At 42.6% G+C, this 24,011-nt stretch overlaps 1 protein-coding gene across 2 annotated transcripts; it reads right to left on the bottom strand.

The window, feature by feature from the left end:
- Positions 1-931: 931 nt before the first annotated feature.
- tgfbrap1 (transforming growth factor, beta receptor associated protein 1) lies at positions 932-21,001 on the bottom strand. Of its 2 annotated transcripts, none has more exons than XM_083759570.1 (13): positions 20,635-21,001; positions 17,499-18,217; positions 15,893-16,087; positions 13,463-13,617; positions 12,858-12,940; positions 11,731-11,911; positions 11,021-11,181; positions 10,123-10,180; positions 9,893-10,036; positions 6,560-6,706; positions 6,197-6,356; positions 5,600-6,063; positions 932-4,312 (listed from the first exon to the last, which is right to left on the bottom strand). In XM_083759570.1, the coding sequence occupies exons 2-13, from the start codon at positions 18,193-18,195 to the stop codon at positions 4,124-4,126; spliced, it is 2,634 nt and encodes an 877-aa protein (XP_083615696.1). In that variant the 5' UTR covers positions 18,196-18,217; positions 20,635-21,001; the 3' UTR covers positions 932-4,123. The 2 variants fall into 2 exon arrangements, with proteins under 2 accessions (XP_083615696.1, XP_083615697.1); XM_083759571.1 differs by lacking the exon at positions 20,635-21,001 and adding an exon at positions 18,791-18,883.
- Positions 21,002-24,011: the final 3,010 nt, after the last annotated feature.

The following is a 24,011-nucleotide window of genomic DNA, read 5'->3' as shown; positions in this document are numbered from 1 at the left end:
TTTGAACATTCAGTGGATTTTCTGTGGTCTGAATTTTTCTTTGGGGTTTTTTGGGGGTTTTGAGCTACAATGAAAACAGGCAACACAGTGAAACAGTGACATCTGCTGGCAAATTCATTGACATATATGGGATTTGCAGTAAGTGATGTCACTTACTGCCAGCAAATCAGAGCACCTGTTTAAGCCAGAAAACCCCAGATCACAGAAAATCTACTGCATGTTAAAAGTTCATGTTTTTTGGGTGCAATTGAGATTAGAAAACCTAAAAAAAACAAGAACAATTCCAAAACCTTTTTTTAAATGTCACAATCCCTTTAAGTTAAAACCCATCTTGGGCGGGAACCCCTTTTTGGTGTTTTAAACATTGTTATAATTTAGCTATTGAAAAATAGCAGATCTACAAGCTCATAGAGTGCCACCGAGTGGCGCGCTATGAGCTTGTAGGTCTGCAATGTTTGAAAAGTCCTGAAAATGTGGCACAAATTTGGAATATATATTTTTGATTTTTTTCATAACAAACGTTTTTAACTAAAATCTTTGCTTCTGGGGGGTTCCTGGAACAACATATTTTCAGATGGGGGTCGGAGGCCAATTACAGAAAATTTTTGGGGTCCTTGACATGAAATATTGAGCACCACTGATATAGAAACATGAGGGTTTTTCAGAAAACTGTCAGGATTTAGAAGGCATTTGTAGAATCGTTGTCAGGTCTAAATGGGTTAAACTGACTTTGATGCTACAACAATTTAGCTGGGGGCCCCTGGACCGCAGGGGCCCCCAGCTAACATGTGGTAAATGATGGTAGTTTCTGTGATGAACCGTCTGACTGCACCTCTCCCATCATGAAATTATCTTGATTAGAGATCGATTCTGCACAGCACTTTTACTATGAAATGTAAAATAATTATTACACTATGGGTTAACTTGTTACCATACAGTTCATGTTTATTAAAATGGGACAGCTTTACAGTTTGTACATTCCAACCACATTGGCATTGATTTACAAAGCAACAAACGGGTATAAATACAGTATATACATACTAGTATAGATATATATATATATATTATTTATAAAATACATTTAGATTTGTCCACATTAATTATTTTAAAAAGTATTTAAAGTCATGATAGGCTGTTATTGGAGGGATTGTTCAGCAAGCTACATTTAGAATGTTCAGACATGTTGTGCATATGCTGTGAATTTGCCATGTTCAATAAACCTATATTATTATTATTAATGAACCTATCTACAACAATCATCTTCCAAGAAATATACCCAGATTTAGGCAGACTTCCATCTATAAATGGGTACAATTTACAAAAGGCAATAGCAGGGGCACTCCAGAAACCTGCAAAGGCTTTGTTGTTAAACATAGATTAAGATTGGTTTGAATGACAAACAATAAAGAAGACGATGGGCACTATCTTGCCATTTGTTACCCTTTTCAAAAACATTTTTAAATAGTTCAAATATCTTCAAGCTCACGTGTCAATGTAGATTGGCTAGTTGAACCATTTTAAAATGTTTCTCAAAACAGTAAAATATAGGTAATACGTTTAGGGGTAAGGCAAGATGGGGCCCAAACAGTTTTCTCCCCATTGTTTTTCTTATTTTGTTTACACACCAGACGTTCCTTAAAAATGAGGACGATAAGACAACTTTTAAGCTTGACATGACCATCCCTGTAGACTTTCAAGATTGGAATGACAGCTGATTTTCGGGGGAGTTTGGGATGGATGATTGGCACAGTGTTGGAAAGCAAAAGTCAAACTCAATTTCCCACCTCACCATGCAGCTGCAAAACAACATTATTTTCAACACAATTGATTTCCAATGTTGCCGACTCGACTCAAGTCTGTATGGAGTACCATTGTGCAAGATATTGCCACAACTGAGACTGGAAACAGCTGATGACATACCATTGTGCAAGAAAATCATGCAAAAGAGATAAATTACACACCCTTTCAAGTCTATAGAGGAAAGGTAACTTCTGTTGATAACTATCTTGTTTATAGAACTGTGCTTTTAGAACAAATATTAGATTAACTAATTTCTTCTGTGAATTAGTTTAGAGGGCATACACTACCCCAAAACAAGACAGTATTTTTCATTTTGATTAGTTTATCTGACCTTGGTTTTTGCTTTGTGGATCAGCCAGGCTGATCATGTTTTAGGCTATTAATGAAAGATGATTTCAGCTATTATGTTAAATGTGTATCCATGTTACAGTAGGATATTTCAGATATTTCATATATTCTAATTACGTACCATTTTCCCCAAGTATGGATACGGTATATCCATTCCCAATCACAGTAAAACAAATGTAACAATGACTGCATCATTTGTACAGTCTGAATGTTGTTACTTTTGCTATTGAAATATTATAAAACCTAAACAAATGTATACTTGTTGGCATACAGTGACTACATTTAGAGCATTTTTGCTTAGGGGACAGCATAGTCAAGAGTGAGAGAAACGCTTGTTAGAAAGAGGCACAAATGTGCCACACAGGTGAGGTTGGCGCCACACTTCAAACTAAGGATGCACCGAAAGGGAAATTCTTGGCCGAATTTTCTGCCGAATTTTTTCTGCGGCCGAATATTCGGTGCATCACTACTTCAAATCAGAACATTAGTGTGAAACCTTTCAGAGGTGCATCACTTATTGATCCCTCTTTATTCATCCCAAGTAACATTCATTACATTGACCATACAAGTTCAAGCCAACCAGATATGCAGAACAAAGAAGATAAAACAATGTTTTTGCGTGCACATTTATGTTGGGATAATTTCTTTCTAATAATATATGGTTGAAAACAGGTTACTTTCAACTTTTCCAGACATGTAAACTTTGTATGAAATGTCATATCAGGTTTCACATTATCATTAAAAGAACATCAAACCATAAAGTTCCGTTTGTTTTCTGAGTTTACATGTTGAGATTATTTCCTTTTCTGTCTATCCTAACCTCCCGGTCTTAATCTGAACCCCAAATGAAGCTTAGTTTTGAGGCAACGCATTTTCATCTACCGGTACTATAAGATTTCCAAGTATTGTTGACATATGGTTAACTTCCACCATAAATAGCAGTACTCATTTAAATTTGTTCATCCCTATCCATTAGTGTTTGACAACCAAATCTCAAAAAGTAATTGCAATTAACTTCGTCTTTGCAAAAGGACACATACAGTACTGTAGTTTTTGTAACCCCATGACCTTTTCTTCCACCATCACGCCAAACTTTCAAAGTGAGATTCTAATTTGAGGCATTGGCGGAGGTCTGCAGATCTTTCAAGCTCACAACACGTCACAATGCGACACGTTGTGAGCTTGTAGATCAGCTATTTTTGCACGACAGGTATAAGACAAATACTAAAAACGGGAGTTATAAATTCTTTAAGTAAGCATTGTTCTAGACAGAGTATAGAAACAGCAATGGACTGTGTAATAAAGCCTAAATGATGCATTGCGTTTGTGAATCAGTTAATTCCAGCAAGCAACAAGTTGCATGACAAAGTAAAATTTAGGCTGAAGAGTGACAGATCTGAAATTCACAGACAGAAACAGAGGTTTCATTAACAATGATGTTAACTTGAGTCTTTGATGCATTTCATCATAAATCCAGATTTGTTTTATGTACTGGGCACAACAAGACAATGTCACCTCGACAGAAAACATAATATATAGTTTTGTTTTGTTTTAAAAAAAAATCTTATTTCCAATGTCCTTGGGACAGAATACATAAACAGAACATCCATTATCAAATTATGAAAATATCAGCACAGAAAAGGACAGCTTTAGCAAAGCCTTATTTCAGACATACTTTTCTATATGAATGTAGATTAGGGGGCAGTCAATTATTTGTTTGTTACATCACAGTGTGAAAGGGCTGTATGAGATCGGCACTGGAATAAATAGCTTAATTCAACACACACGCACATACGCTCACACACGCACACGCACACACACGCACGCACACACACACAGTTGCTTCTATTCGTCAGGGTAATGGGTGTTCTGTGCTTTTTGTGAGCTCCATAATCCTCAACCACCACAAACGTTAACGTATCAGACTTGTGTGTTGCACTTTCAATCACAGCCAAACCTCACTCTGTAATGAGTCTCATGTATGGTTACTGCTATTGGTTAACAGTCTCTTGGTGGGAGTGTCTCTCACTCTTTGGGCAGCACAGTGTGTATGGACAGGCACACCACCTGGCAGACATACCACGTCGGGTCCACTGAAGGTGTTGTGGCACAGGTGACATCCCTTAGTTTCTGACACAATCACTGGATCTCTCCGCTCTTTCAGCTGGGAGAGATGGCATATTAGAAAACATTATATTCAGTTGATTCATAATATCAGTTCATTTCACCTAAAACATGACAATCTTTGAAGTTTTTATTTTTACAATAGGCTAATTCTTTATAAACATGGATGATATGGAATTCCACACTCTAGAACACCTTGAAGTTCTCTGTTGTGTAATTAAGATAATGCGGCTACTGCTACTCTAGATGGGGTTAGTAACATTTGTCTTCTAACAGCAACTAGAAAAAGTGCCCTTCTGGGCACAGGTCTCCACCAGGAGGATAGGAGTGTGTGATGTTTGGCAAAATGTTTAGGAGTAAAATAAACATGTTTTGTGTGTGTGTGTGTGTGTGTGTGTGTGTGTCGTGACTTGGCCTGTTGTAGCGCCACCACGAGGCTGATTTGAAAACTGTCAAGTGGCATTATTTCCTCAGCCTAGTGGGAATATGCATGCAGTTTCACCGCAATCGGACGCTGCGTTGAGGAGTTGTGACGATTTGTACAAAACGGTTACAAAGCGAGCTACTCCTGCTAAACACATTTTTGGAACAAAATGCCTCAAATCATGAATGACCTAAGAAAGGCCTAAGAAGACATGCCACCCTTATAACATTGGCCTATTAGGAGGCCACAATAACATACCTGACCTACGGACCTACAGAGACCAGAGGAGCACTTTTTCTAGTTAAATATAGTATCATATACTGTAAATAATATTCATTATTTTCACAGAATCAAATACTTTATGGTCATGAATCGCCACGATCCTGGATGGCTTGATTCTAGGCGTAGAAATAATTGCTATAAATATTTTTGGAAATCTCGATGGGAAACATGAATGGGGTCTGGATCGATGGAACCAGAAAATACCACTGCTATGGTGCTGTGGTACCTGTATATACATGATTACATGCATGATATACCATACCATAGTCTTGTGTATTATTGCTTAATTGCTACAGGACAGCGAGTGAAGGAGCTCGTTAATAAATATATTTATTTTCATTCACATAAAAATGAACGGAGAAAATGATCAGTGAAGTGACTGACTGATTAATACAAATCCTAATAAAAAAGGTAATAAAATAACTAAATAAGATATTGTGGATTTTATCCATAGGATTGAAACAGTCGATAAAGATCATCCATTCCATCCACCGACATGATGTACCATCATCATTTCGTCTGTATTTTAAAGTTAAACTAAACACTTGTGAACAACGCTGATGTGCAGACTTTAATTCTCGTGAACCACCCATTTCAATTCGTCATGTTAGTTGTGCTCACCCTATCATGTTGTAGCTGAAGGTTTTCGGAGCGTGCCAGCCCCAAAGCAATCTGGGAGGTTCGGCAGGCATGCATACTGGACCGAACAGCACGACCCAAAAAGGGCTTCAAAAGCTGCAGTGACCAACCCTCAGGAAGCATGCCTAGTACCCGACACGCATCGAACACCTCCCCATGGCGGTTCAGCAGATCCACTGCAGCCATCTCCAGCTCTCCACCACCACCAGCTATCCTGTAAGTTCCATCAAGGTTTCTGTCTAGATAAACGGCCAACAGGAGGTGGAACAAGTGTTGTCGGTCATTGGAGCCTTTAGAAGTAGTGGCCCATATACAGTAAGCCTCAGCCGAGTTAAAGTCTTTGAGCTGATGCACCAAGATCTGCAACGCCTTATCGTGCTCTTCCCGTTTCCCATGTAGCGTTGCACGCTCTAGCAGCAGCAGCTGTTCAGAGTTCTCCAGCTTACCTAAAAACAGATCAGAGGGAACAAGGAACAATTGAGGGTTTAAACCTGCACGAAGATCTCCAAGAAGTCCTCGGGACCAAAGTGTTAGCATTTGTCTTTAGATCTTTAGTCATTTATATGACAGTTGTCTCACCCAAGAGCAACTGTACACTGTACAGATTTGACTCCCTGAGCAGAGCCTGCAGTTGCTCCCTGGCTCTAGCCACCTGCTCCTCGGGTGATGGAGACCGGGACATGAGTGACAAGACCCTGTCAAGGTAGAGCAGAGCCAGGCGTGTGTGGAACTTCTCCTTCTACAGCCAGAAAGATGGAGAGAAAGTTTTTGTTAACATTCAGAAAGTTCCAGACTTCCAGCACAATTCTGACTAACTGCCTCAGATACATGTGCTTCTTCTAGCAGTATTAACTTAGTATATCCATTTCCTATACCAGTAACCGTCTTATACCTTAAATATATATAATAAATATATCTTATACCTGTAAAGTTTATCATTACCTGTAACCGTCTTTCCAGCACCAGGTATTCCAAGTAGACCAGCAGCGCCTGGCTGTGCTTCCCCAGGTATGTGATGACGTCGTCAGGGTTCAACTCACCTGACTGGTTCTTACTTGCAGGTCTCTTGGTGAAGATCTGGACACCTATCTGAGAACACAATAAAAACCAATCAGTTGAACACTCTTGTTTTTCCATTTCATTAGAAATAAAGAGTCAAAAGTATTCTTTTAAGTCATCTTGAAAGTTAAACATTGTCTTACAAGTGGTACTATTTTTGCTGGCATTATTTGCTAATTTCAGAATGCCAATGGCAGAGAGACAAGACTATGGTCAGTGTCGAACCTGGGTCCTTGTGCTCTCAAGGGGCATATGATCTGTGCTGAGCCACCAGGTACCACCATCCAATTGGTATTTATTTAATGCAAACGCTTGCTCCAACTGTACATTTTCAAAACAGATTTGTAGTTTAACATCAGATATTTGAAAGAACATTTAAATATCCTGCTTGCATACTTAGCTACAAGATGCTCAGTTTAGTTGGATGAAAGTTTGTGGACTGCAGTTTTCAAAGCGTGCCACAGATTCTCAATTGGATTGCAATAAAGACTTTGACTGGGGTGGGCCACTGTAGGAAATTAAACTTTTTGCTCTTGAGCCACGGACGTCTAATGTTGCTTTGGCCTTGTGCTTGTGCCAACGGTCAGATGGCTCTTACACCGCCTTCTAATCAGAGGGCAAAATCTGTCTTTGAAGAGCCACCCATTGACTGATCTAATATACGGTAGGGATGCTCCGATCACGTTTTTGGGGGCCGATCCCGATCACCGATCTTTTTTTTTAAGATCGGCCGATTCCGATTCCGATCCCGATCTTTTTTAAATATTTTTTATTAAAAAAATTATATATATATATATATATTTTTTTTTTTTTACTTATAAAAAAACCTGGCAACCCGCGCCCCGCGGTCATTTTCCGCTAACCTGAGCGGGGCTCCCTAGCCTGCTGGAGGGGCTCCCATCATCTCATGCACCCTCGAGAGAAAAAAAAAGGGACAAAATGCAGCCTTGAGCCTACTGTACCAATGTAACGTTGTGGTCTTGTGGAGCTGCTTGATCACCTTCTCCTCCTCCTGTCCTTAAATTGCCAATACCAATAAATCCACACTAAAGTAGTGTGAATACTTCCACAGCCTAATCAATCTGTCAATCTTTGTCAACTCAGCATGTGTTGACAACAAGTGGCGGAACAACATTGGGCCGGACTGGGTGGTGAGACAGCACGACCGGGCCTCACCCCCCCCCCCCCCCCCCCCCCCCAACGGAAAAATAATAATAATTTACGCAAACAGTTGCTGCTAATTTGAGCAGGCGTGCATGAACGAGAGAGGAGTTATGTGTGTGACAGTGTGAGGAGCTCATCACAGTCACAGATGGAGGGAAAGTGTTATATTTTGACTATTATTTATGCTACATATCATTGATCGCGTCTGTGTCTGTGACATTACGCAGCAGTGCACACACACGAGAGAGAGAGAGAGACGTAGAGAGAGAGAGAGAGAGGTGCTGCGTTGTTTTGTGTCTCCAGCAGAGTTTGTAGTGTCTCCATCTCTCTCTGGAAGAGGTTGACCATGAACTCTTTCACCGAGCTGAGGCGCTCCAACACAAACAAATCTGACGCTAAGCTAATAAATAGGCTACTCATCTTTGTGTTCTGTTTCACCTTATTGCGGAGCTGAGTGACGCACACAGGGAAAAGCAACAAGAAGGGGTTTAGAAGCGAAAAAGTCCGTTGTGGAGAAAAGGAAGTCCACACAAGTCCTCACAGAGTGATTAGCCTATGAGTGACAGCCAGGTGCTGCCACTTTTGGAGCGTGGCTGAGGATGTCTGTTCTGTGAGACAGACTCCACGGTGCTTGTACAGTCCAGCGCAGTACATTCTCATCAGACATGATATTTTGCTAAAGTGTAGGCTATTATAGGTTATATAATCTCTGTATCTGGTTAATTGCGGGATTCGCGGGGGCCCGCTGGGTGAAGACGTGAGTGCTCTCTCGCTCTGTCTCTCTTTTCTCTCTCTCTCCCTGGGGTGTGTGGGGGGGGGGGGGGGATTTTAGTTGCGCTGCCTTCGACAGCGCTATATTTCTCCAGTAGCGGTGCCGAACCGAGAAAGTGACACATTATTTTGGATGTAAAACTGCGCAGATTTTTGCTTTGTTGATCGGTTTCGCGGATCGGTGGATTTTGCACGGCCGATCCGATACGATCGATCGGTGATCGGCCACGATCGATCGGCCACCGATTGATCGGAGCATCCCTAATATACGGCAACCTTCCCCGTATTTCTTCACTAGTCCGATCCAGAAGAACACAGTTTGCCTGCCGGCCACTGCTACAGAGCTGACAATGAGGTTATATCTTCCCTTCTTCTCTCGAGTCCTGCCTCAATGCAGACCAGAGGAACTGGGGATAGCAATGAAGGACCGGGAAGTCTGGCGTGATATTGTGAAATCCACAATCTCGACCGCAGTCGAAAAATGATGATGATGTGCTTGTTATGTGTCCTTCTGAATGGTGAACGCTATCCCAAGCATTAGGTTTTTAGCTGACTGTGCCTGAAGCAGGTTCTCTAGATTTATTGCCAAGTATTTTGCTCCACCCATTCTTGATTTAATTTGAACAAGATGCCAAGTTATGAAACGCCTCCCGACAGCACCATAGTACACTGTAAGTTTGGCATTTCATGAAGTACCGTTTGCACCACAAACAGTACTTTGAAATCTTATCCCATGAGTAATTTTCTTTTTGATGCTTCTTTCTGGCCACCCTCCCATACAAGCCAGTTTTTGGAACAGCTCTCTAGGTATTGTTGTACCATTATCAGAATTTATGGATCTGTATTACATAATCTCTAACTTCCACATGGTCTTTTGTCTTTCATACCTTTCCTTCAGACAGCCTGACCAATGATCCTTAAACAAGAGTGGGGGTTTCATATCCAGACAACTTGACAGTTCATTTAACGATTCACAGGGAAGAGATCAATGATAAGTAAGGCAACTGTTCCTTCGTTAGGAGCAATTTATTTAATATGAGTTGAATAATTATAGAAATATATTCTACCGTAACAATAATGTTATAACATGTTTTTTTTGTTTTTTTTTATAAAAGGTTCAAGGGTCTGAATAGTCAGTGCAACTGACTTGCACATTTACACGAGTCATATTTTGGAAAACAAAACAAAACATTACAGTTACTGTAATATTAGAAAAAAATAAGAAGAGGAACAGTTAGCAAAAGTCAATTTTATTTATTTATTTAGGTGTGAGTTACATACCGTGGGATCTTTGTGCAGGGCCCAGTCTGCGTACTTCCAGACTAAATCCAGATCTGTACAGAAGCTAAGGAAGTCCACAACATACTCGTATAAGTCTGATCTTGTGGCGTCCTGCAGTTCCCCGTCGACTACACGTATCCACATCTAGAGGGAGAAGTCATAACAGACTGTCACATTATTTGGTACTGCACATTCCATAGGAGACCTGTTAAAACCCGTTCCTTTTATACCTGTAGTGCTGCTGAATCCTGCCCATTATAACGATAGAGGAGTCCAAGTGCAAAATATCTAAAATGGAGAAAGAAAAAGAAAGTTTCAAAAATACAATCTCTGATTATCTCCTACATCCAGCGTTTGGTTAGCATCCACAAACGTTCTCTTAAACAAACATTAAATTCCGATTGACAACGAATGGAGAATTTTACGTCAGTGTCATGATGATGTATGATGATAAGAGCGCCCCGCCGCCCCCTCACTTCACACGGGTGTGATTTACTCGACACCTGATTAAAGTGATCAGGACACAGAAACAGGACTCCACCAGGCCGGGTTGCCAACACAGGTCCCACAATGAATCTTTGGAAGTCAGTGAAAAAGTAGACATAATCTCGAGCCTTTGGCAGTCCGACCTGGTGAAGACAACAATGAATGGCCTGATCTTTTAGGTAACAAGACAACTCACCCCGTTTCTGTTTTCCTCCCAGAATTTTCCCCAGTGAGGGGTGGGAGAGGCTGGACAGCAGACGGCTGGACTTTGAATTTCTCTAACTATAAACTTTCATGACAGCAGACAGCCTAAGTACAAATATAATTCATGAAAAGCTACTACAGTGAAGTCTGTTCACAGAAGTTGTTGTAGGATATGTGGGGATTATCTGACGAGGTACCAAAACCTTACATATACTAAATAATACTAAATTGTTTATAGGGTCAATACAAGTAAAATAATATAGCCTTTCCACAGGAGTATCTTTTTATATTTTTCCAAAAAGAATACACACAGCCAATAGCATATTACAAAGTTATCCCCTTCACTGGTGAAAATTCCGGGAGGAAAAACGGGCACGCACCGGGATGAGTTGTCCAGTATTCATCTTTTAGCCCCAAAGTAGCAGTTGCAATACCCACTTGTGATATTTTTCTAGCCAGGGGGCGCTATCTGCAAGCAGACAGGCGTTGTCGGAAGCCAACAAGTCCAGTAGGCTCTCGTGGTCCTGCTCAGCATAGAGCTTCAACAGTGCCGTGTCAACGTCTTCTATACAGCCGTTGGCCACCTCTGTGCTCCGAACCTGGGAATGCAGAGATCGACAGAACGGTGCAAATTCACAGTTATGCAGCGACAGCAACATTTATAGTTTAAGTTACAGGATGCGTGTTCTAGAGAGTCGCAGTCCCGCCCCCTGTCATGACAACGCCAGGCCCAGGAAATGATTCCCAATGCATTTTTCCCATAGACATTTCAAAAAGTATTTATTTAAAGACGGTTACGCCGCGGACAAAGCCAACTCGAGTCATGACAAATCATGACAATAAACACAATATGTTGGACCAAAAAAATAATTACAAAGAAGAAAAACAAAAAAAGTGTTGTAACCTGCCATTTTTCTTCTTCTTTCTAATTATTTGTCGGCCCAAGAAATGGTGTTTGTTGTCATGATTTGTCACGACAAGAGTTGGCTTTGTACGACGCTTAAAAAGTCTTTAAATAAATACCTTTTGAAAAGTCTATGAGGAAAATTAATGGAGAATCATTTCCTGGGCCCTGGTAGGGGGCGGGACTGTGACGCTCTATAAAAGGCTGTTACATCGGAAGTCAGTGTATTTTCAATTTGGTTTACCTCTCCCAAGTATGTGATGAGGAACCTTTTGCATCGCAGCACTTTTTCCGGATCCCCCTGAGCCAAGTGGTTGAGGTCGGCAAACTCGTGAAGGGGAGGGTGACAGCGTGTGAAAGAGGACGAGGCTGGCAGCAACAATGGGTAGAGAGAGATCAGCTCCCGCACATCCAACTGGCCCTTCCTGAAAGTAAGAAATACTTCCCATGTATTAGTTATTAATACATTGTGATACAGTACCTACTTAAATGTATTTATTATCTAGGACTGAGTTAAAGGGATAGTTCAGATTTTTTTTTAACTTAAGCTGTATGAAATATTTGCCATTAATATATGGTTGCAACTGTATTAATTGATTGCCCGAGTCCCCTGGTGGGAGTTCTGCTCTGGTTTTGGTCAATATTAAGTAGTTCCGGTCATTTTGTGGGATGCACAGGGGGCCACGCAGTAAAAGTAAATAAATCCACAAAACTAACGTAATTTGTATTGTTGACCTATTTCTAAAATATTAGTGCAACTTTCGTTCAACTTTGACCCCTCTATCACATGGAACTATTTTTTTGGGTGTAGTGATATGGACACAAAAAACATAGTTCCATGTGATAGAGGGGTAAAGAATTAACGAAAGTTGCACTAATATTTTAGATATAGGTCAACAATACAAATGACACTGGTGCCAGATAAGGATAGAACATCTCAATCGGATAAATCTCATAAAAGGAGTAGGGAAATAATTCACCAATTTATTAAAGAACTTAATTTGAAAGACATTTGGAGGGAAAAATACCCGGACACTTCGGTGTACTCCTGTTTCTCTAAAACTTATGGATCGTATAGCCGCATCGATTACTATTTAATCTCTGCAAATTTGGCTTACAAAATTAAGGACTGCACATATGATAGCATCTTAATTTCGGACCATGCTCCCAACAGCCTGATCTATGTGGATCCGGGTCTGAGGCGGGATCCCCCTAAATGGAAATTCCAACCCAAATGGTTGCAGGATTCAGAGCTGATGGACTATATAAATAAATAATATAAATAATAATAACCCTTAATCACAGAACGGAATAAAATAGAAGAAAAAGCTAAAAAGAAATAACCATATAAGGGACGACTCAAACCCTTACCTAAAGTGTTCTTTTGCTTCTAAAAATTGAAGTTGTCCAAACTGTATGAAGCCAGCCTGCTGGAGGATTCTTTTGTGCAAAATCTGTAAAAGGAAATTGACAAGTAAATAACAAATTGCCTATTCTTTATGTTATATTATAATTATATATAGTATACACAAGAAAGAAAATTATATATTTATATGAATGTATTTATATTACAAAAAAAGATTGTCTGTGTTTTAACCCATTTTGGACTGAGGTCGATAAAAAAAGGCTTCTGTTTCTATGTCATTGGTGCTCAACCTTTTTCATGTCAAGGACCCCCAGAATTATCGGGCCAATTATCGGGCCATTTTGGCCATCTCAAAATAAGTAGTTCCAGGGACCCCACAGAAGCAAATATTTTAGTTCTGAAATATATATTCAATGATTTGCGCCACATTTTAACGATTAATTTTTTTTAGCAGACCTACACGCTCGTATCGCGGCACTCGGTGCCGCGCTATGAGCTTGTATTTTTTAATAGTTAAAGTACAACATATGCTTAAACACCAAAAAGGGTTGTTCCCGCCCAAAATGGGTCAAGATGTGTGCACAGTAGCACATATTATGCAAATGCATACCTGGAACTTGTCTTTGGGAATGTTTCTCTGGGCTCCCTCGGTGAGGGTCAGTGCTTCCTCCACTCTGTGACTGGCCAGAAGGTCCTGGATCTGTCTCTCCAGAGGCAGAGGAACTAGGATGTACACCGCCTTAGTGGACGCCAGAATCACCTTCCCTAGAACACACAATACAATGGGAAGGTCAGACGGTAACAGGTACGGTCGCCCCTTTTCCACCTCGGCCCACTACTCTACCTAGCTGTAAATAACAAACATAATCAGGGCTGCACATAAGCGGTGCGCCAGTGCGCATGAGTCGTCAAAATTAATTATGCGCTGTCAATCAAGCGCCGGGAAGCGCTTTTGCGTACCAACAGCTGGGGCCACCCAGAATGATTATTATGCCGCCAGAATACTAGTAAATTCTGTGGCGGATTTCCCACTGACTGCCACTCAAAGTAGCTACTACTGGCCAATCACAGCACGTCTTGCACAAGTGCACTGGCCATTGTTGCTAATCACAGTGCGTCCTTACTCAAACGAGGGAGGATTCCATGCTGCTCACTGCTGGAGCATAGGAGTTTACTACTGAGAAAACCTGACACAAATGGTTCGGCTTCTCCGTTTCAGATATGGAGCGAACTAAAAAGTAAAAGTTGTAAAAGGGCATGCTTTGTATGCTTTCTTTTCTCTTCCCATTCGCCGCTGTGCTTGTGTTTGTTTTCCGGGTGCTGGAGCAAGTTGCTCGTGTGCGATGCCGTCTCTCACAGCCTAGGCACCGGCCACCGACGGGTACAGGTTTTAGTTCCGACAGTGGAGTCAGCAGTGGGAGGAGTGCAAAGCATTGCGGACTGGCACTGCTGCTGCACAACATGAAGCTTATCAACACGACAACAGCGTGTCCCGACATACTGTCCCTTATTATCGTAAAGTCGGGTAGTGTACATTGTTTATTTTGCACCGAGGAGCCATGTGTGTCTGACTCTGTGTTGACTGTGTACATCGCCTCGGCTAAAAACAAAAGGGAAGCCTGACGTATGCTTCGCCGTACGACATGTCGTATGTTAAACAAATAGCTGATCTGCAAGCTCACAAGGTGTCGCCTCCGCAACACGTTGTGAGCCAGTAGATCGGCCATTTAAAAAAAACTCTCTAAAAATACTCTCCATTGACTCCCCACTTATCCAATAAATATCGTTTTGCTATAAGTTATTCATGCATCCCTCTTTTATCCATCTGGCGAGACGGGTCGCCGCATTTTAGGAGCACCAAGTAACTCCTCCAGGTGCTCCTCTGAGTACTAGACCAAAAAGGTCGTGTGCAGCCCTGAACATAATTCATGTTGGTGATTATTTAAAAAGGTATTATCATATTAATTAAAAAAGGTATCATCATATTAATTTATCATTGTTAAGTTTGCTCTGTATATTCACGGGCATAATGTTTAATAAAACGAAATTAACTGCTAGAAGGTCCTAAATTAACTTAATTAAGCTGTCGCCGTACTACATTTAAAATAAATGGCGGGGGCGAGTTGGTAAAGGGGCGAGTCGTTTGGTATTCTGCACAGGTCAGACCACCATCTACCTCTCCATATACCATGTTCCTAACCAAGCCCTAGACCATGTTCCTAACCAAGCCCTAGACTTCTCCATATACCATGTTCCTAACCAAGCCCTAGACTTCTCCATATACCATGTTCCTAACCAAGCCCTGCCTAGACCATGTTCCTAACCAAGCCCTAGACTTTTCTGTGGGATGGACAAAAAAAGGGGCAAAAGAGATCAATGTGCTCATGTTAAGATGAGCAGATCAGGTACAAGTAAATAATGTATGGCTGGCCAGCCAGGGTGGTTTATTTTCAGCCTGGGACACAAATGAGAAATGTAATCTCTTGTTTTGTGGCTCAGGATTATACTAAATTCTACTACTAATGGAAAGGCCTACCACAGGAAGCACCATTATTTATGGTTTTCAAATTTAAGATAAATATGGCCCTGCCTCCCCCTGGCCAGCCGGGGCGCCTGATGGAGGGGAAAAACTGGTTGGAATAACGTGTTCCTTCCACGCGCTACGTCCAACCAGGGAACCCCCCCCCCTGTCAGGTGTAAAGGAGCAACTTGGACACTCAGGCATGAAGGAAGCATGAGTTCAAGTCCGTTGCTCTCCCCATGTCCCCCATATATGGGGACTAGGTTGGTGGAGGGTGAGTAAAGCCCAGGATCACATTAGATGATTGACACAGGGGTGAAAAATGGGTTACAAAATCGTGGGATAAAAAATATAATTAAAAATAAAAAGATAAATATGTCTGTGAAAATCAGCAAGACCACAGTGGTGTAAAGGGGAAACACACCAAACTGGTGTTATTCTTACCAAATTTGAACATTTCAAATGGTCACATGTAAAGTAATGATGAAATAGGAAGAACAAAACGTGTGTTAAGGATACCTTCAAAGTCTTGTAGAATGTGTCCGTCCCTGAACGAGAGGGTCTGTTTCAGCTGCTGGTCCAGCATGCTGTGCACGGTGATGAAGCCTTCGTCCAGCGCCACCACGTAAGGAAAGCACACGGCTGCACCAATCACACTCTCTGCCCAGTTCACAGGGGCACGCTGGGACACGCCTTCTGCGTTGGCAAACATTCCTGATGGTATGTGGGAGAGACGTTGAATGTAGGGGGTTTGGGAGTTATTTTGGAAGACAAATATTCACTAGCCATCTAGCTATACTGTATATCTCGTGTTGTGTTCATAGCAGACTCCTCACTCAAATGTGACCTCATCACATTTGTGATGACGGCTATGGCCGTTTTTAGTCCGTGGAGTGTTTTTGTCTGTGGCTTTAAAGGTCTTTAATGTGGTGCTGGGAGATAGTTGACCGTGTTGGCACTCTCCACCATCATCGTCAAAAGACCAAATGAGGGAATATCCTTTGTTAGCATGATGGTGTTCCATCCCTTCAGTAGATTACCAGAGACGTGTACAATGTATGCCAAATAAGGTGCTGTTCTGGCAGCTTGTGGTAGCCGGCCCTCACCGCTTACTGATATTTGAAAGCTCTCATTGCCTCTTTCCTGCAAAATGTAGCCTACTATTTAAGTCTGTTAAAATAACATGAGAAATATCCCCTAGGCTACGGTACCAGGTCAGCCATACCCATGACCAAAATGTGCATTTAAAAACAAATGTGAGATCAGAGGGGTTTAATACTAAAATGATAGGCATCATTAGGCCTATGGTCGAATCAACGCATTTGAGTAATAAGTTGCTAACGCTGCCCCGTCCCCCCCGGTTCCACACAAATACTTTTGTCCCTCAAATTAACAGTTTGGATTTGATTCTGGTCATCCTAAAAGGGCATCAGCAGCTACAGAACAACAACAGGTAAGTGCTTGTCTATGAAGTCTATGTACCGGTAATAGTGGCTCTGCAGTGCAGGGTGACAGGTTTGAACTGCATGGCCAAATTGTGTCTCTTTACAGACGGAGCTTGAAACAGAACCTGTATTCTCAGTTGAGATTCTGGTTGGTTTACATTACTGGTCACTGGTCAGTACTAGTCAGGCTGCATTCAGGTGTTAATGGCAATACCAAAAAGTCATGAGCCAGAGCTCAAAATTTGGAATCCTAATCTGAGCATTATATGAAAATATGCCAGAATTTGCATAACTTTCCAGAATCAAAATTGGATATAAGAGGCAACCTTCTTATTAAATTTTGTTTACATGTTATAATCAAAGGTTTTAAGTAATAAGTTGCTACTCCGCCCCCCGTCCAACACAAGTGATACACTCAAATGAACACTTTGGATCTAGTCACCCTGGTGGATCCTGGAACAACATATTTTCAGATGGGGGTCGGCGGCCAATTACATATAATCTTGGGGGTCCTTGACATGAAAATGTTTGAGAACGACTGACACAGAAACATGGGTTTTTCAGAAAACTGTCAGGATTTAGAAGACATTTGTAGAATCGTTCCCAGGTCTAAATGCCATGGGTTAATTCCCAGCTAATACATCTAAACAACCCCAACATATTTTTGAAGTAAAACTCACCAAGACCACCAGGTGCAGCCAAGAGGAACTCCTCCCTGCCAATCCGTTTGACAATTGGCCTCCTTTCCTCGCTGTTATAAGGGAAGAGATCTTGCGAGGCTCCCGTGCTGTAGTTCAGGATCATGTATTGTGTCGCTAGGGCCAGGCACAGGAAGTAACCATCGAGGCTGATAGCACAGGGCTGTTCGGGTGTGGTCAGCTCCTTCACCAGCTGAACCCTGTCCTCGTAGACCATGTAGATCTGCACCGTCCGCCGTCTGGATGAAATCACACCCATCTCCACGCAGAACGGGTCTCCGTTCACCGGGTTCTCGTTCATGCAGAACGTGGCCACGCCTTTGATCTTTGCCCCGCCCCCCGCCGCGGAGGGCACCATCTCCAACGTCAACATGTCGACAAGGAACACCACTCCGTCACAGAGGACTATGAGACGCTCCAAAGCCGAAGCGGCCCGCAACTCAGCGACTGGTTTCTTCAGGCCCAAATACTTGTGCAGCAGCTTCTGAGCAGCGTACGCCAGTCTCCCTTTTGAGGAGGTGACCTCGTCTAGGAGGAAGTGGTGGATGAAGCAGTCATTTGTGCCCACGTACAGGTGCTTGCCACAGCACTCGATACACTCGATATTGATGCGAGCCTTGTCACCCATCAGGAGGTCTCGCTCCACCGCGGGGACCAGCTCAAAGGCCTTCACACTCATCTCCACCAAGGCATCTACAACACTGTAGAAAACAAAATAACACCACTGAAAAGTTATTAAAGAAATTAAGGAAAATCCAAACCACTATGGCTCTTATTAAAACCTTTTTCTATAGAGCACCAAAGTCCTGACGTCACTGTCGGTAGAGGTTGTCAGTCCCCAGGTTCATGTATTTTTTATTTGCATTATAATCCCCATAGGGGGATTTTAGATCTCTTCATATAAGAACTGCGTTTGAAAAATAAACCGATCACCCCGGCCTTTTCACTCATATGGATATGAAGCATCGACTGAAGGTGGAAATGTACAAATATACCCAAAGAGTAACAAAATAAGCGTTAGAAACGAGTCAAATAACCCAGAGACTACATTTCCGGGTAGGCGGGTGGCTGCCAGTCGGTTTATTTTTCAAACATAGTTCTTATATGAAGCGATCTAAAATCCCCCTATGGCGATTATAATGCAACTAAAAAAATACATGAACCTGTGTACTGGCGCCCTCTACTGAAAGTGACGTCAGACTTCGGTGCTCTATAGAGAAGCCTCAAGGGTAGCTCTGGTCCATAGCTTAGCCCCTTTCGGACCCCTAGTTTACCTTTTCTGAAGTTTGGACGAAGGTAACCCTAGGGTCCCTGATCGGTTATTCCACTCTCCATGGGATGCAGATGAACATACTCTCTGTTCACGGAGAGCTGCGCTGCTGCTTGAGTGTTGGTGAGATGTTTCAAAGATGCATAACACGGCTACAGGAGACAACGGAAACGTTACAAAATCGCATTAACCACTGATGCCGTTGGCGTGAAGTTTTGGCTTCTCTGAAATTCTCTTTTACTCACTTCTCATGTCCCGCCTCCAACGACACAACAGCATTATAAACATCATAGACATATAAACGTAGACGCCCTTTCCGGCTCTGAGGCGCGTGTCACAATTGAAGGCACAATTTTCCCGAGATTCCTTGCAAAGCATTTGCCTTCAATGAGCAGCTTCCGCGTGCGTAACATAAGTCCCGGAAAAGACACGCTGTGATTGGCCAGTAGTCACTTGAGTGACAGCGAGAGACATGGAGGAGTCGCATGAGTGACAGAGTGCCTTCAGAGCAAATGCCTTCAGCACTTCTAAATAAGAAAGCTGCAGAGAACTGTTGCTTTATGTTCACTCTTTAATGTTTTCTGTTAGTAATCTAATCCCCCCTGGCTCTGATTTTCTATTGTTGTATTAATAACTGTGTTGTTTGTGTTTGTTTGTCTTGTTTTGTATTGTAATGTATTGTCATGACTGTTATAAAGATTTGTTAAAAAAAAGAGAAAGCCTTCAGCACTGCACTTCCGCCTTTATTGGGATACACGTCGCTCCAATGAACTGCAATGGCCATTGAGGCATCTATTTTTTATAATATCTATGATAAACATCCTGCATGTATGCGGTCAGCTAATCAGAGGCAGTAACTAGGACACGCAGCTAGCCAGTCTCGGTGCGGGAGGCGGTACAATGGGAAGTCAATAAGGAAGTCAAGGAAGTGAGGAAGCCAAAACTTAAAAAAGAAAAAAGATTAAAAATATTTGACGGCATCAGCGGTGAATACGATTTCGTACACGTTTCCGTTGTCTCCTATAGCCGTGTTATGCATCTTTGAAACATCTCACCAAGACTCAAGCGGCAGCGCGGCTCTCCGTGAACAGAGAGTATGTACATCTGCATCCCATGGACAGTGGAATAACCGATCAGGGACCCTAGGGTTACCTTCGTCCAAACTTCAGAAAAGGTAAACTAGGGTCCCGAAAGGGGCTAGTCCATAGCTCTAATGCCGAGAGCAGTAAGGCTATGGATCAGAGCTAACTCAAGGGTAGCTCAGCAGTAGTTGTTAAGGAAGGGCAAAGCGTTTGTCTTTTACCTGCCCATGCAGATTTTCACATCTTGTCTGGCTACCTTTCACCCACAACTATTTCTCAATCACTCACTCCTGCCCCAGTGGGAAGTAAGTAGTAGCCTATGTATTCAAACTGCCTTCTAATTTGAGTCCATTTAAAACAGCAAGTTTACCTGGTCGTATATTTGCCAATTGCTCAACCTGGTATCAAATTTCCTTCTACTGGACTTGTTTGACATGTAAAAACAACAAGTATGCTTTGCCCAGCTAAGGGTGACTAACCTATTTTGGCAAGCTAACAACTCTTCTCTGGGTGCTAGTTCAATTAGCAGAGGCTCCACTGAAGTTAGCATCAACGTTTGCCTTCCGCATGAGGCATGAACTAAAGTTAACTAAACATTGTTGTAATATTATCTAGTCGGGTTAAATGTCAATTCCCACTAACAAATACATCCATGTTTTAGGTATAAAACAATGTAGTCAACTCAACACTGCCTTGCTAGCTTCAGCAAGCTTGCTAGTTCGGCTAACATTAGCAGAGTCAGCCTGTGTTCCAGTGTGTTACCTACCCAGTGAGAGCTCAGCTGTGGCTAACGGGGAGGTTAGCAGATCATTTGATTGAGGAAGCTGTCAAAACATTACACCGTCCACTGACAAACAGTGGATATAATTAATTAAATTCCGAATGGTTGCCTCCCTTCCCTTCCCAGGGAAGATGCTCTGGACAGTAGATTCCTCTCTTCCTGGCTGTGGTGGGGTTACCCTCAGCTGATGCCGCTAACCCACCCAGGCAACAGAACACAGCACTGCAGGCCAACAAAAAGAATCACCACAAATGGGCGTGTCTTGTTTCTACACTCGCACTCTGCAGTCTGCACACATTCTGCGTCGCTTCCCACCTCGGAGAAAAATCACCTAATAAACATGATGCACGGGCCAAAAATCACATTTTGGGAAGACTGACAAATTCTGCTAATTTAGTGAGTTCTCTCTTGCATGCTCTGCTTGTGTAAAACACCACCTCATTGGCGCTTGCTGGCTGCAGGTGCAGTTGGGGGTATGTTCAAGAGTAGCCATGAAACATGACCGTCATCGTGAATAATCATGACAAGGGTCGTGTGCACCATGGCTAGTTCAAGAGCAGCGGTTCTCAAACATTTTAATTTCAACAAGGACCCCGTCCCCAGTGTGTAAATGGAACTACAATTTGCACACTCTCAGAGTTTACAGACCTCGTTAGGGTCCATTTGGTTCCTGAATCCTAATTATCAATATTTCAGCAGGGGAACCCCTTGGAATGAACCACTTCAAGGATGCCAGGGGTCCTCTGTCCTTAAAGTGGTTCAAGGAGTTTAATTTTAGGATAGGTGGGCCCTCAGCCTATAGGCAAACTGCAGGGGGTCAAGGGAGGGGGCTAGAGTTAAGGACCAGTCTCTCAAAGAACTTTATGATGATGATATGTATATGTGAATGTGAATGATTGATTGATTGATTGATTGATTGATTGATTTCACAGTATGCAGAATGGGTACATTTCAAACGAAAGTCAATACAAAAACTCAGAACATTTAGAGATTTACAAATAATAGGCCTACACTTCTATTAAAAAGGAAATCATCATATAAATAAAGGAAAAAAGGAAAAAACATGTACAGTATGGGGAGAAAGGGATGGGGGAGCATAGACAATTTATAGGGGCCAGTTTCGAATTGCAGCCGTTCGTAGGTGCTCTTTGAGAGCAGTTTTGAAGGAGTCAAGGGATTCACAACATGTCTTAATGGCTGTTGGTAGGGCATTCCACATTTTAGTGGCATAGGAGCTAAATTAATGTAATCCCTTGTTTGAGCCGAATCTGGTGTCAGAGCAAATGGCCTACAGGTGTCAGGTACTAGTCCTGGGTTCTGTACAGGAACAGAGGAACTGTCCATGATGGCTCTGACCTGTCGCATTTACTATGAAATCCTGTGTATTGCACGTCCGTCACACCACCATATATGGTTGCCAATCCATCATGCCTTCATTGTGACATTACGTGACATCATGGAGACCTTAACGCCTCCATATGGTCACGCCTCATGACAGCATGCCTCGTGACACATCATGTCACCATATATGGCCATCTCCATTATGAAGATCACCCAGGCGGATGAGTGCCCTCAGCGTCTTACTGGTTACCTTCAGCTGTGTTTATCATCAAAATGGATAGTTACTACTAAAATTACTAAACAGTTCAGGCAGAGGAAATGGCATGAAAACGTAGCATGGAAATGTGTACCACGGTGTCACAGTGTGTAAAAAGAAAAGTGTTACAGACACAGTAGCATTAAGGAGTGGACAGACAGCTGGTGCAGAAAGCTGGTGGTGGACCAGCCGAGCATGAAGAGGCCCTGCCGTCCTCACTGTCTGGGGGAGGTCGAGATGGTGGACAGTACACCTACAGTGTTTATTAAGAAGAATAAGACATTGTAACATTTGTAAGTGTAAGTGTTACAACATTGAGGGGGCAGAAAACAGCCCGGTCACGTACGAGGTTCATTTAACTCGTTTGTCACTATCAGAGCCATAGAGTAAGGGCCGATTCATACTCCTATTTTACCGCTGTTTCGGCGCTGTAGTGCCGAAATGATTTCGTCAGTAGCACCGAAGAGCCGACTTTAGGACGGTATCCGCCCCCCCAGAACCTCAAATGACGTCACATTGTAGGCTCTACAGCGCCGAACCGACTTTTATTCAGCTCTAAAATAGGAGTATGAATCGGCCCTAAGACAGAGTTACGACAACTCCATTCACTTCATGGGGCCAGTAGCCTGGGCAGCATTCCTTTTCCAGTTTATGTGGATGATATCGCTACGTCATGTTGTAGTCATTGTTTTGTAGTCATCACGCAGGAACCATCAATCTGGAACTTCCTTTCCCTCATACCGATTTTTCTCAATAAAAGCTGCAGAGAGCTTTTATTGTTATTCTTCCGGTTTGAGGGAAAGGAAGTTCCAGATGATGGTTCCTGCCTGATGACTACAAATTAAAACAATGACTACAACATGACATAACGATATCATCCGCTCCAGAACGGTTCACATGCAATTTTGTAACACAGACAGACCAGGCTTGTGGAAAGCAGTCCAATGACAGTTAGTAACTCTGTCTTACTTGGCTCTGGTCTGGAGGTGGTTATAGGGAGGATGTATTACGTTACCAGGGCGTAGACAACGCCCTGGTAACGTCTGTCCCAACAGCCAGGAATCTTGGTGTTGTCCTGGACAGTCAGCTCTCGTTCAAAGCTCACATCACAGCTGTCACTCGATCATGTAGGTTCACACTCTATAACATACGACGAATTAGACCGTTCCTCACCCAGGAATCAGCCCAGCTCCTAATCCAGACAACAGTCTTGTCAAAACTCGACTATTGTAACTCCCTCCTTACTGGCCTACCAGCATGTGCACTTAAGCCTCTCCAGCTGATCCAAAATGCAGCAGCTCGCTTGGTCTTCAACCAGCCAAAATTCTCACATGTCTCCCCCCTGCTCCGCTCCCTCCACTGGCTCCCGGTCGCTGCCCGCACAGAATACAAAACTCTGATGCTGGCATTCAAAGCAACCAAAGGTATGGCTCCCCCATATCTTACAAGTATGATTGAACCCTACAAACCCTCCCGCGCACTCAGATCAGCCAACGCAGGGAAACTGGAAGTACCCTCACTAAAAACGCCGGGACAACGCTCCACACGTCCCAAACTCTTCTCCCTTCTGGCTCCAAAACTGTGGAATGCACTTCCCATTGCAGTCAGAACTGCAGCATCACTCCCAATCTTCCGCCGTAGCCTGAAAACCCACCTTTTCAGACTCCATCATGGTCATGGCCCATAGCACTTACCCTAACCCCTTAGATAGCATTTCTGTTGGCTTAGATAGCATTTGACACAGACTTATAGCATGTTATGTAGA

The sequence above is a fragment of the Protomyctophum parallelum genome (assembly GCF_964188405.1).
Source record: "Protomyctophum parallelum genome assembly, chromosome: 2".
Classification (NCBI taxonomy): Eukaryota; Metazoa; Chordata; class Actinopteri; order Myctophiformes; family Myctophidae; genus Protomyctophum; species Protomyctophum parallelum.
The sequence above is the reverse complement of the archived record's forward strand: the minus strand, read 5'-3'. Positions and strand labels throughout refer to the sequence as shown.

Bases quoted from the DNA above. Each gene is read 5' to 3' on its own strand.
- tgfbrap1 (XM_083759570.1), bottom strand. From the start codon at position 18,195: ATGAGTGTGAAGGCCTTTGAGCTGGTCCCCGCGGTGGAGCGAGACCTC. The intron at 16,088-17,498 runs GTGAGTTTTACT...ACATACCATCAG, and splicing joins GGCTGCACCTGGTGGTCTTG to GAATGTTTGCCAACGCAGAA. The intron at 6,357-6,559 runs GTAATGATAAAC...TTCTGGCTGTAG, and splicing joins TGCTGGAAAGACGGTTACAG to AAGGAGAAGTTCCACACACG.